Source organism: Lonchura striata, chromosome 26 (assembly GCF_050655825.1).
Source record: "Lonchura striata isolate lonStrDom1 chromosome 26, ASM5065582v1, whole genome shotgun sequence".
In the NCBI taxonomy this organism is placed as follows: Eukaryota; Metazoa; Chordata; class Aves; order Passeriformes; family Estrildidae; genus Lonchura; species Lonchura striata.
Genome location: NC_140728.1, coordinates 3,266,183 through 3,277,637, shown reverse-complemented (window position 1 = coordinate 3,277,637; position 11,455 = coordinate 3,266,183). Strand labels below are relative to the sequence as shown.

The following is an 11,455-nucleotide window of genomic DNA, read 5'->3' as shown; positions in this document are numbered from 1 at the left end:
TGCCAGGGGAGTGTGGCCTGGGGGAAAGGTCCCCCCTGGGTTTTCCAGCCGAGGTGGCACTTGGGCAGTGCCAGGGGAGGACAGTGGCCCTGTGGATTCAGGAATTACAGCCCGGGGGGCTTTGTTTGGGAGAATCCCTGGGCAAGGAGCTCCAGGAGCTGGTGGGGACAGGGACACGCACAGGGACAGGCTGGGATCATGCCAGGCAGAGCCAGCCCTGACGACATGGCTCTGGTTTTATTTCAGTACAGAACAAGCCAAAGTGTCCCTGTGCTGGTGGCACCGGGACTACCCTGGCCCATGACAGCAGCACAGGGCGCTCAGTCCAGCTCTGTGGAGGAGGCTCCTGATCCAGGAGGGACACTCCTGATCCAGGACGGATGCTCCTGATCCAGGAGGGATGCTCCTGATCCGGGAGGGACACTCCTGATCCAGGAGGGACACTCCTGATGCAGGAAGGATGCTCCTGATCCAGGAGGGATGTGCTGATCCAGGAGGGATGCTCCTGATCCAGGAGGGATGTGCTGATCCAGGCTCCTGGCTGCACGCAGCAGCATCCCAGGGCCGGGCCAGCCCCCAGCCCTTCCCTGCTCACTCCATGGCCGCCGGCTGCTCCCCTTCCACGTCCCTCGTCTTGGAGTTCATCAGCTCCCGGCGGATCTCGGGCGAGATCTGGGGGTGGCTGTGGAACTTGAGCAGCTCCAGCAGGGCCTCCTTCTGCTCCGAGGACAGGTCCTCCTTGTAGCGCTGGGCCAGGGCCAGCAAGCTCTGGTGCCACAGCACGGGCAGGAGCCGCTGCTCCGTGCGGAAGGCCAGGAAGTGGAAGACCAGGGCGTCGAGCACGCGGAAGGGCAGCGCGTACTTCTTGTCGATGAGCAGGCGCAGGAAGATGCTGTTGGCGCCGCTGTACTGCATCTCGGCCAGCTTCAGCAGCGCCGCGCTGCGCGGGGGACACGCACGGGTCAGGGCACCGGGACACGGGGACACGCACGGGTCAGGGCACCGGGACACGGGGACACGCACGGGTCAGGGCACGGGGACACGGACACGGGGACACGCACGGGTCAGGGCACGGGGACATGGACACGGGGACACGCACAGGTCAGGGCACGGGGACACGGACACGGGGACACGCACAGGTCAGGGCACGGGGACACGGATGGGTCAGGGCACGGGGACACGGACACGGGGACACGCACGGGTCAGGGCACCGGGACACGGGGACACGGGGACACGGACACGGGGACACGCACAGGTCAGGGCATGGGGACACGGATGGGTCAGGGCACGGGGACACGGACACGGGGACACGGATGGGTCAGGGCACCGGGACACGGACACGGGGACACGTACGGGTCAGGGCACTGGGACACGGACAGGTCAGGACATGGGGACACGGACATGGGACAGGTGAGGGGTCAGGGACACGGGGACATGGGACAGGTCAGGGCACGGGGACACGGACACGGCACAGGTGAGGTGACAGGGACATGGGGACACGGGACAGGTGAGGGGTCAGGGACAGGGACACAGGGACATGGCACAGGTGAGGGGTCAGGGACACGGGGACACAGGAGAGGTGAGGGGACAGGGACAGGGGACACGGGGACACAGGGACACAGGAGGTGAGGGTTCAGGGGACAGAGCCATGGGGACAGAAGAACAGGCACAGGTTGAAGTCATGGGGGCCAAGGAATGGGCATGAGAGGGGCCAGGCTGGAGCCACGGTGACTCTCCACAGAGTCACAAGGGCTGGAGCCATGGGGACAGACCCCACAGGGGTCGGGGTAACTGCACTGGAGCCATGGAGCACCAGGGACTCGGGCACAGAGCTGAGCCTCGAATCTCAACCCCAGCGGGAGCTGAGTGAGCCCTCAGCACCTCCGAGGGGCTGCAGGGCGGATCCAAGGCACTTCCCAGGGTCCCTGGGGGAGAAGCTCTTCCCCTGCAGCCCCTCAGGGCCTCACCTGGAGTGCAGGACGGGGATGGAGCACTTGGTGAGGATGCTGCCGATGATGATGGCCTCCCTGAGTGTGCAGGTGCCGGACTCACAGAGCGGGATGAGGATCCCTGGGAATGGGGACACTCAGGCACCGACCACCTCCATCCACACACAGAACCCTGGGCTCAGCCCCTTCCCCTGAGAAATCACCCCTCTTACAGCAGCAGCAGCAGCTGGACGGCCCCTGTCATGGACCAGCCCCTCAGGCAGCCAGCCAGGCCCAGAGGAGACCCTGCAGACCCCTACCCATGAGCCAGACCCTGCAGACCCCCACCCTTGAACCAGACCCTGCAGACCCCTACCCTTGAACCAGGCTGCTGGCTTGAACAGAGCTTTCTTCAGAGCCATGTACAGGTGGAAGTTGAGTCGTTTGTACTCGGCGATGTCGTCCCGGATCCGCGGCAGCAGCACCAGGTTGTAGAACCTCTGGGCCATCCTCTCCTTCAGGTTGGAGGAAAATATCCTGGGTTCAGCAAAGCACGAAGGGATGGATGAGGAAAAAAGGCCAAATAGGCAGGTTGATGTTTTGTAAATCTGACTCTGGTTATGGGAAAAAAAAAACAAAAATCCCATGCTAGAGGGGCCCTGAGGTGACCTTACCTGGTGGCCTGGTACATGGCAGCAGCTGTCCACGTCTCTGGCTCAGTGATGTAGAGGATCTGCTCCCAGTTGGACAAGGCAGGGATGATTTTAAATGCCTTGGGGAGCTTCCCACTCCTGTACTTGGACAGCACCTTCAAGGACAGGGACACAGGCCAGGCCATGACTGGAGGAAGTGACAGCAGGGACAAGAGCACGCTGTCACCTCAGGGTGGTGGCTGTGGGTTCAGCTGCCCCCTCCTCACCTCCCTGACACCCCTGTAGACCTCCAGGACACGGGGGTCGAGCTGGGGCATGGGGCAGCCCGAGAGCTCGGACAGCGCCGTCTCCACCTCCGTCTGCTTCTCCGTGATCTTCTCCATGATGATATCGGCCAGTGTGCGCCTGGGGCCACATGGGACAGGTCAGCGGGGACAAGGGAGGGCTGGCACGGGACAGGTCAGCGGGGACAAGGGAGGGCTGGCACGGGACAGGTCAGCGGGGACAAGGGAGGGCTGGCACGGGACAGGGTCAGCAGAGACCAAGGAGGGCTGGCAGGGGACAGGTCAGCGGGGACAAGGGCGGGCTGGCACGGGACAGGGTCAGCAGAGACCAAGGAGGGCTGGCAGGGGACAGCTCAGTGGGGACAAGGGAGGGCTGGCACGGGACAGGGTCAGCAGGGACCAGGGAGGATTGGCAAGGGACAGGGGCGAGCGAGGGCTGACAGGGGAAGGGGGCGAGCTGGGGTCTGTGCAGGGCCAGCACGGGACCGGGGGGAGAATCGGGGGTCGCGGGGGGATGACACGATGGGATCACATCACACGGGATGGGGGTGAGTTGGGGGCTGACGTGGGACAGGGGGGCCGAGACAGGGAGGGGTGAACCGGGGGTCGCACGGGGCTGACACCGGCCAGGGCAGAGCCGGTGCAGGGAGGCGGCCCCTGCCCGGTGCAGCCCCGCGGTCACCTCAGCGGCGGGTTCTTGTTCATGAACATCTCGATGGCTTTCTCGTCCTCGGGGTCCACCTCCACCTCCCCGCCGTAGTCCCCGCTCCGTCCCGCGGCCGCCGCCGCCTTCTCCAGCGAAGGCCACTCCTCCTCATCCTCCGAGTCCGAGCCGGGAGCTGCGGGGAGCGGCGCTGGCTCAGCCGGGGCCGCGCACCCTCGGCGGTTCCCCAGGGCTTACCGGGGGCTCACCGAGCACCGCGCTGCGCTGCCGGGGGGCTGCGGGCGCTCCGGGGCCGTGCTCGGCCTCCAGCTCCTCCTGCTGCCGCCGCGCCTGCTCCAGGATGCGGCGGGACAGCCGCGCGTCCACGAAGCCGTCCCCGCCGCCATCCCCGCCCGGCTCCTCCGCCGCGGCCCCGCGCCTCTCCCGCACCCGCGGGGCCGCGTCCTGCAGGATCTGCTCGGCCAAGGGCAGCGCCGGGGCCGGGCCGGAGCCCCGCGCCCGCCGGGCCTTGGGCATCGCGGCGGAACCGGGGCACGCCGGCTCCGCGCCGGGCAGCGACACGCGGGACCGGCCCCCGCCTCTTCCGGGGCGGCTCCGCCTCTTCCCGGTGCCGCTGGTCCCGCCCGTTCCGGCGGTGGAGCCGGCGGCATGGGGGTCACCTGGTGAGAGCGGGGCTCCGGGACGGGCTCCGGGTGGGGGAGGCACCGGGATAGACTCTGGGAACGGGGGCGGAACCGGGAAGGGCTCCTGGAATGGGGATGGAACCGGGAAGGGCTCCTGGAATGGAGATGGAACCGGGACAGAATCCTGGAATGGGGATGGAACCGGTATAGACTCCTAGAATGGGGATGGAACCGGGAAGGGCTCCTGGAATGGGGATGGAACCGGGATAGACTCCTGGAATGGGGATGGAACCGGGACAGAATCCTGGAATGGGGATGGAACCGGTATAGACTCCTAGAATGGGGATGGAACCGGGAAGGGCTCCTGGAATGGGGATGGAACCGGGACAGACTCCTGGAATGGGGATGGAACCGGGACAGAATCCTGGAATGGGGATGGAACCGGGACAGAGTCCTGGAATGGGGATGGAACCGGGAAGGGCTCCTGGAATGGGGATGGAATCGGGATAGACTCCTGGAATGGGGATGGAACCGGGAAGGGCTCCTGGAATGGGGGTCGGGACCGGGAAGGGCTCCTGGAATGGGGGGAAGGCACCGGGAAGGGCTCCTGGAATGGAGAGCGGAGCCGGGAGCGCTCCCGGCGCGGACAGCCCCGGGGACGCGGGGAGAGTCTCCGGGTGGAGGATGCGGGGCGGGGGCGCGGCCGGCGGTGCCCCGGCGGGTCCGTGAGCCCCGGCCCGTGTCGCAGCGTGTCGCAGGTGCCGGTGGCCGAGGGCAAGAGCGTGCAGCAGACGGTGGAGCTGCTGGCGCGGCGGCTGGAGGCGCTGGGCGCGGACAAGCAAGGGACGTTCGGCGTGGACTGCGAGACCTATCACACCGCGGCCGCCCTCGGCACGCAGGGTCAGCAGCGCCGGGGGCAGCGGGCGGCCCTTCCCCGAGCTCCTCTTCTCCGTCCCGTCCTTCTCCTTCTCCGCTTTCTCTCCCTTCCCTCCTTCTCCTTCCACACCTTCCCTGGAGGCGCCTGGATCTGATGCTGGTTGATGATTTAGGGGTTTAGGAGTTGGGCTGAGGGTCGGACTGGCTGATCTTGAAGGTCTCTTCCAGCTTCCATTAGTCTATGATTCTACAATTCCTTCTTTCCTTTCCCCTTTCTCCTTTTCCCTGTCTCATTTTCTCTTCTCTCCTTTTCCTTTCCCCTCTTTCCTTCCTTTTTTCCCTTTCCTTTTCCCTTTTCCCTCCTCCCCTGGCTCCTCACATCCCTTCCAGGCTCTGATATGAGCCCACACAGCCCCAGCTCTGCTGATCCATTATTTCCCAGCCAGACCCACTGGAATCTTCCAGAGCAGCTCTTCCCTGCTTTTTTGGCAGCTGGAACATGGATGAGAGGGAGCCCAGGCTCCCTCCAGGCAGTGGGTGGGAGGTGGGTGCTCCTGGGGTTCTCCTTTCACCTCACCCCAAGCCGTGCTGATGTTTTATCCTGGTGCTGCCGAGGATTTCTTTTTCCCTATAAATTTCCAGAAGGAAATCCAACCTCTTCCCTGAATGGACACCACAATAAATATACGAGTATCCGGAATTAAAGCAAGGAGGATGAGAGGCAGGAAGAGAAGCTGCTGTAGGGCAGGAATTTGGTTTTCCAGCCCGGCTCCTTCGCTGTCATTGCAGGGCAGACAGGGAAGCTGATGTACGTCATGCACAACTCCGAGTACCCCCTGAGCTGCTTCGCCCTCTTCGAGAACGGGCCCTGCCTCGTGGCCGACACCAACTTTGACACCCTCATGGTGAAGCTCAAGGGCTTCTTCCAGAACGCCAAGGCCAACAAGATCGAGAGCCGCGGCACCCGCTACCAGTACTGCGACTTCCTGGTGAAGCTGGGCACCGTCACCATGGGCCCCAGCGCCAGGGGCATCTCCGTGGAGGTGAGAGCCCTTTGGGAATGTGGGGAACGCCTGGATAGTCGGGGGAATGCCATGGGAGAAGCTGGAGAAGGAAGAAACCCGGGGTGGTCTCAGTGAGGGTGTCTGAAGCGAGCGAACAGGGAAAATGGAGAGAGATAATGGAGTTACAAGGGCCTGGAGGTCCAGGAAAAGTGGGAATGGTTTCACACTGCCAGAAGGCAGGGCTAGATGGGATATTGGGAAGAAATTCTTCCCTGTGAGGGTGGGAAGACCCTGGAATAGATGTCCCACAGAGGCTGTGGCTGCCCCTGGATTCCTGGAAGTGTCCAAGGCCAGGCTGGACACTGGGACTCGGAGCAGCCTGGGACAGTGGGAGGTGTCCCTGCCCTGGATAAGCTTTAAGGTCCCTTTCCCCAAACCATTCCATGATCCCTGTCCTGTCTGTGTCTTAGTCGTGCTGCTGGTGCAGCAGGCAGGTTTGGATCTCCTCTCCCAAGGTTTAATCCTTGGTGCTCCAGGGCTATCCCTGCAGGAATGCCATCCTGATAAAAAGCTGATTCAATTCCAGCTGCACAACATGAGCACCATCCCTCAGGTTAATCAGCGCGGAAAAGGGGATAAACAACCTCTCCAGTGCTGATTTGGGGCTTGCTGTCCTTCCCTTTGCAGTTTACCTTCCCTTCCCTTTGGAAAGGGTCTCCTGCATGTTCCCAGCATGTCCTGTCTGGCTTATGTTTACCCATCCTTGTTAGATGCTGAATATTTTGAGATGTTTCCATGAAAAGCCTTCCCTGCAGAGAGGCCCCAGGGCTGTGGGGATGAGTTCCCAGGTGGAATTCTGCCCCTGCCATGAACTCCAGGGTTGTGGGGATGAGTTCCCAGGTGGAATTCTGCCCCTGCTGTCACCTCCAGGGCTGTGGGGATGAGTTCCCAGGTGGAATAGTGTCCTTCTGGCAGCTCCAAGGCTGTGGGGATGTGTTCCCAGGTGGAATAGTGTCCTTCTGGCAGCTCCAAGGCTGTGGGGATGTGTTCCCAGGTGGAATACTGCCCCTGTGTGATCGCCAACGACTGCTGGAACCTGCTGATGGAGTTCATGCAGAGCTTCATGGGCAGCCACACGCCCGGGGTCCCGCCGGTGTTCAGCTCCAAGCACGACAGCACCTACAGCCCCGGGGACACCATGGTGCAGTACATGGAGCTCTTCAACAAGATCCGCAAGCAGCAGCAGGTGCCCGTGGCTGGCATCAGGTGAAGAGGAGCCCTGGAGCTCCTGGCTGCATCCTGAACCTGGCTGGAGTCCCTCCAGATTCCCTGGAATTCCTGACTGCATCCTGGTCCTGGGATCCCCGGTCCCTCCAGATCCCTCCTGGCTGCATCCTGATCCTGGCTGGAGTCCCTCCAGATTCCCTGGAATTCCTGACTGGAGCAGGAGTCCCTGCAGATCCCCTGGAGCTCCTGGCTGCATTCTGATCCCTCCAGATCCCTCCTGACTCATTCTGATCCTGGCTGGAGCAGGAATCCCTCCAGATCCTCTGGAATTCCTGACTGCATCCTGATCCTGAGATCCCCAGTCCCTCCAGATCCCTCCTGACTGCATCCTGATCCTGGCTGGAGTTCCTCCAGATCCCCTGGAATTCCCGACTCATCCTGATCCTGGCTGGAGCAGGAGTCCCTCCAAAATGTGGCACAGGAGGCAGCCCCAGGAGTTTTTCCCTTCTGGATCTTTCCCGTTTCAAAGCTTTGCCGTGTTTAATTCTGGGTGTCGTCCATGGTTTGGGATTATTGAATCCATTGGTTGTGTGGGTTTTTTTGGACAGTGTTTCATGCAGGGAATCACTGTTTATCCACAGGGAAAAGAGAAATTCCAGCCAAAAGCAAGGGCAAAGCTTCTGAGACTACAGAAATCTCTTACATTTTTATTTTTTTATATCCACAGCGGTGTTTTGTTGTATTTCACCCCAATAAAAGGCTGCTTTGGGAGGAGGGTTGTGCTGGTTTGTGTTGTTTATTTCCAGTCTTCTCCTGGATTTGCTTCAAGAGCTTTATGCCCGCAAAGCAAACATTTCCCTGTGAAAAAAAATCCAGGAATTCTCTGATTTTCCTGTTCCTGGCACGTTCTTACCTTGCTTTCATCCTCTGTAGCTGATGGGAATGTCAAAATCGCTGCCTCTCAATGAAGGCTTTGGATAAATTAAAAAATAAACTAAATAAGCCTGGCAGGAGCTTTGTCTGGCACTGAGAATTCCAGCTGCTTTATCCCATTGTTTTTAAGGTAGATAATAAATATCCTGTCCCTGCACACCACTTGAGAAGTCCTGATGGCTTCAGATTCAATGGAATAAGGAAGGATTTGGGCAATAAAAGACAAAAATTCATTGTAAGAGATAATGGTATCACTTCAATATTATTTTTTCCTTCATATTCCTGGAAAAGCACCAGAAAAAAAGTTTGGAAAGCATGCCAGAAAAAATATCGTTGGTTCCTTGCCCGTATGAGTTTGAAGAGCAAAGAAAACAGAAATAATTTGTCTTAAACAGGTTTTTTATATGAAGCAAAAAGGAAAAAAAAAACCAGCTGATTTGTGGCTTGATTTTCTGGCTGAGAACTCTTGTTGTTTTTTATAAATATGATGCTCTGTTGTTTATACTTGCAAACCTAATTAATGTTAGAGTGCTCAGAGCTTTTAGTTGTGAGGATTTAATAAATTTAATCAGCACAGGGCCCAGAAAGAGGCGATTCATGAGTCATTAGAAATAGCACAATGTCCCCTAAGTGTGGTAGAAATTCCAACACGCTGAATACACTGAATTTTTTGCAGCTTTTAGCCCCAGGTTCATGACTTGTATGGGGCTGTTCAGTGGTGGAAATTCACTGTCGTTCCATGTGGTTAAACTGGGAAAACTTAGAGAAACCAACTAGGATTTACAGGGATGGTTATCCCTGTCCTGTTTCCCATTACAAGGTTAAAAAAAAAAAAGGTTTTTTAAAAAAAACAAAACAAAACAAAACCCCCTGTTAATGAGCAGATTAGTCATGGTGAATGTTGGTAATGCTTTGTTAATTCCCGAGGCTGCTCCGCTGTCGTGTGCCTAAAAACCATGGAAGTGTGTGCTGGAATCCCTGGGGATTCCTGGGGTTTTATTAATTCCTGGTGCTGCTCCTGCAGTTCCAAAAAGGGACCCCTGGAGCCACGTTCTGCCTTTCATTAACCCCTTGACGTCAGTGGGTTGCCAGAGAATGAGGATGAGGAGGATTTAGTCCTTTATGTCCCAGCAAAGCCTTTTGCTGCTTTCTGGAAATGAGGGAATCAGCTGCTCCTTTCACTCCCTTAATGGCCAAAATTACTCTTTTTTTTTTCCCTGAAAAAAAAAAAAAAAATCTTCGTTTTGGCTGTCAAATCACAGTTTGGAAGATTGGTTGTTTTCTTAGAGGTAGAGGTGGCCATGCTGAGATCCTGCTCTATTGTGGATCCTTTTTTTTCTGTTTCTGCACTTCTCATAATCTCTGTCAGTGTTGTTTAATTCCCTAAATTGGAATAAAATTAATTCCCAAGAGGGATTTTGTGAATGGAGGCCTCACCCTTGCACAGTTTATTATTTATATTTATTTATACAGGTGATGTTATCAGTATGACAAGCGCTTCAGTGGCAGAGCCAGTCCCAAATCTCTCTGCCACCCCAGGGGGGACATTTGGGGCTTTTGTTCTGTTCTTGTGCCGTGGCATTTATTTAATCTCACAAAGAGACTGAAGATCGTTACCCTCCAATTTTAATTGGCTGTGCCAGCCTGGATTTCTGCGCAGCTTCGGGGTCAAAACGGGCCAGGCACTGGTGCCACCATCGCCTCGGGGTCCCTGTCACCTCAGGGGCCATGTGGGGTGTGACCCCGTTATCTCAGAGCCCCCACCTCAGGTTCTCCATCACCTCATGGTGCCCACAGACACCCTGGGACCCTTCCCATCGCCTCAGGGATTGTTTGGGGTGTCCCCCCAGTCATCTCAAGACCCTTTGGGGTGTCCCTCTGTCACCTCTGGGGTGCCTCTCTGTCACCTCGAGACTCTTTGGGGTGTCCCCCCCATCACCTCAGAGACCCTTTGGGGTGTCCCCCCTGTCACCTCAGAGACTCTTTGGGGTGTCCCCCCTGTCACCTCAGAGACTCTTTGGGGTGTCCCCCATCACCTCAGAGATTCTTTGGGGTGTCCCCCATCACCTCGAGACCCTTTAGGGTGTCCCTCCTGTCACCTCGAGACTTTTTGGGGTGTTTTCCCCATCACCTCAGAGACCCTTTGGGGTGTCCCCCCCGTCACCTCTGGGGTGTCCCCCCCATCACCTCGAGACCCTTTGGGGTGTCCCCCCCATCACCTCAGAGACTCTTTGGGGTGTCCCTCTGTCACCTTGAGACCCTTTGGGATGTCCCCCCTGTCACCTCAGAGACTCTTTGGGGTGTCCCCCCTGTGCCCCCTCCTTGACCCCCCATCACCTCAGAGACCCTTTGTGGTGTCCCCTCACCACCACCCTTTGGGGTGTCCCCCCTGTCACCTGAGGGTCTCCATCACCTCAGAGCCCCCACACCCCCCTCCATGTTCTCCCCATCACCTGAGGGACCCTTTGGGGCTCTCCCTCAGGGTCTTCATCACCTCAGAACCTCCTTGTCCCCCCCCCATCACCTCAGGGACTGTTTGTTTGGGGTGCCCCTCATCACCTCAGGGACTGTTTGGGGTGCCCCTCATCACCTCAGGGACTGTTTGTTTGGGGTGCCCCTCATCACCTCAGGGTTTCCCACAGCAGCCCCCCCTTGTCCCTCCCATCACCTCAGGGACCCTTTAAGGTGTACCCCAATCCCCTCACGGACTTCATCACCTCAGAACTCCCTCGCCCCCGCTCTGGGGTGCCCCCTCATCGCCTCAGGATCTCCATCTCAAGGCATCCATCCCCTCAAAGCCCTCACAGCTTCCCCGTTGTGCCCCCCATCACCTCAGGGACCCCAGTGGGGCGCGCTCCCTCCATCACCTCAGCACCCCCATCCCCTCAGGGCCCCCGTGGGGTACCTCCCACCCCACCCCACCCGCTCGGGGGCCCCGCGCCGCCCCTTTAAGCGCCTCTTTGTCTCCGCGGCACCCTTATTTACCGTGCCGTGCCTCAGTCGAACTTGGGCCCCGCGCTTCACAAAGCCCGGCACGTCACGGGCGGGGGCGGGACTCGAACCCGCGCCGGCCCGCCCCCCCCGCCGCCCGTTCGACAGCGCCCCCTGCCGGCTGCGCACACTGCGTACGCCCCGACGCCGCTCTGCCCTCCGCGGCGTACGCTACGCCAGCGAGCTGCGTACGCTACGCCAGCACCGTAAACACCCGCTGGCTTAACCTGCGCGCCGCGCTACGCAACCGGTGTAAGCGGCGGAGAGGGAGG

The 11,455-nt window shown here is 59.1% G+C and overlaps 2 protein-coding genes across 2 annotated transcripts; one reads left to right on the top strand and one right to left on the bottom strand.

Annotated features, from left to right (window-relative positions):
* Positions 1 to 196: 196 nt before the first annotated feature.
* Positions 197 to 4,109, bottom strand: BYSL (bystin like). The gene is made up of 7 exons (XM_085561233.1): positions 3,778 to 4,109; positions 3,548 to 3,704; positions 2,848 to 2,986; positions 2,603 to 2,736; positions 2,305 to 2,465; positions 1,968 to 2,070; positions 197 to 940 (listed from the first exon to the last, which is right to left on the bottom strand). The coding sequence occupies exons 1-7, from the start codon at positions 4,043 to 4,045 to the stop codon at positions 592 to 594; spliced, it is 1,311 nt and encodes a 436-aa protein (XP_085417359.1). The 5' UTR covers positions 4,046 to 4,109; the 3' UTR covers positions 197 to 591.
* Positions 4,110 to 4,150: 41 nt separating this feature from the next.
* On the top strand, positions 4,151 to 8,035 carry MED20 (mediator complex subunit 20). Its single transcript, XM_085561239.1, has 4 exons — positions 4,151 to 4,191; positions 4,901 to 5,052; positions 5,818 to 6,071; positions 7,087 to 8,035. Exons 1-4 carry the CDS (start codon positions 4,178 to 4,180, stop codon positions 7,300 to 7,302), a joined length of 636 nt encoding a protein of 211 aa, XP_085417365.1. The 5' UTR covers positions 4,151 to 4,177; the 3' UTR covers positions 7,303 to 8,035.
* The last annotated feature ends 3,420 nt before the right edge of the window (positions 8,036 to 11,455 follow it).

What these genes read in the sequence shown, in the direction of transcription:
- BYSL (XM_085561233.1), bottom strand. Translation starts at nt 4,045, where the DNA reads ATGCCCAAGGCCCGGCGGGCGCGGGGCTCCGGCCCGGCCCCGGCGCTG. An exon ending in GCCATGTACCAGGCCACCAG is followed by an intron (nt 2,466 to 2,602) that starts GTAAGGTCACCT and finishes TGCTGAACCCAG; the next exon opens with GATATTTTCCTCCAACCTGA. An exon ending in ATCCCCGTCCTGCACTCCAG is followed by an intron (nt 941 to 1,967) that starts GTGAGGCCCTGA and finishes TCCCCCGCGCAG; the next exon opens with CGCGGCGCTGCTGAAGCTGG.
- MED20 (XM_085561239.1), top strand. An exon ending in GGCCGCCCTCGGCACGCAGG is followed by an intron (nt 5,053 to 5,817) that starts GTCAGCAGCGCC and finishes CTGTCATTGCAG; the next exon opens with GGCAGACAGGGAAGCTGATG. An exon ending in CCAGGGGCATCTCCGTGGAG is followed by an intron (nt 6,072 to 7,086) that starts GTGAGAGCCCTT and finishes ATGTGTTCCCAG; the next exon opens with GTGGAATACTGCCCCTGTGT.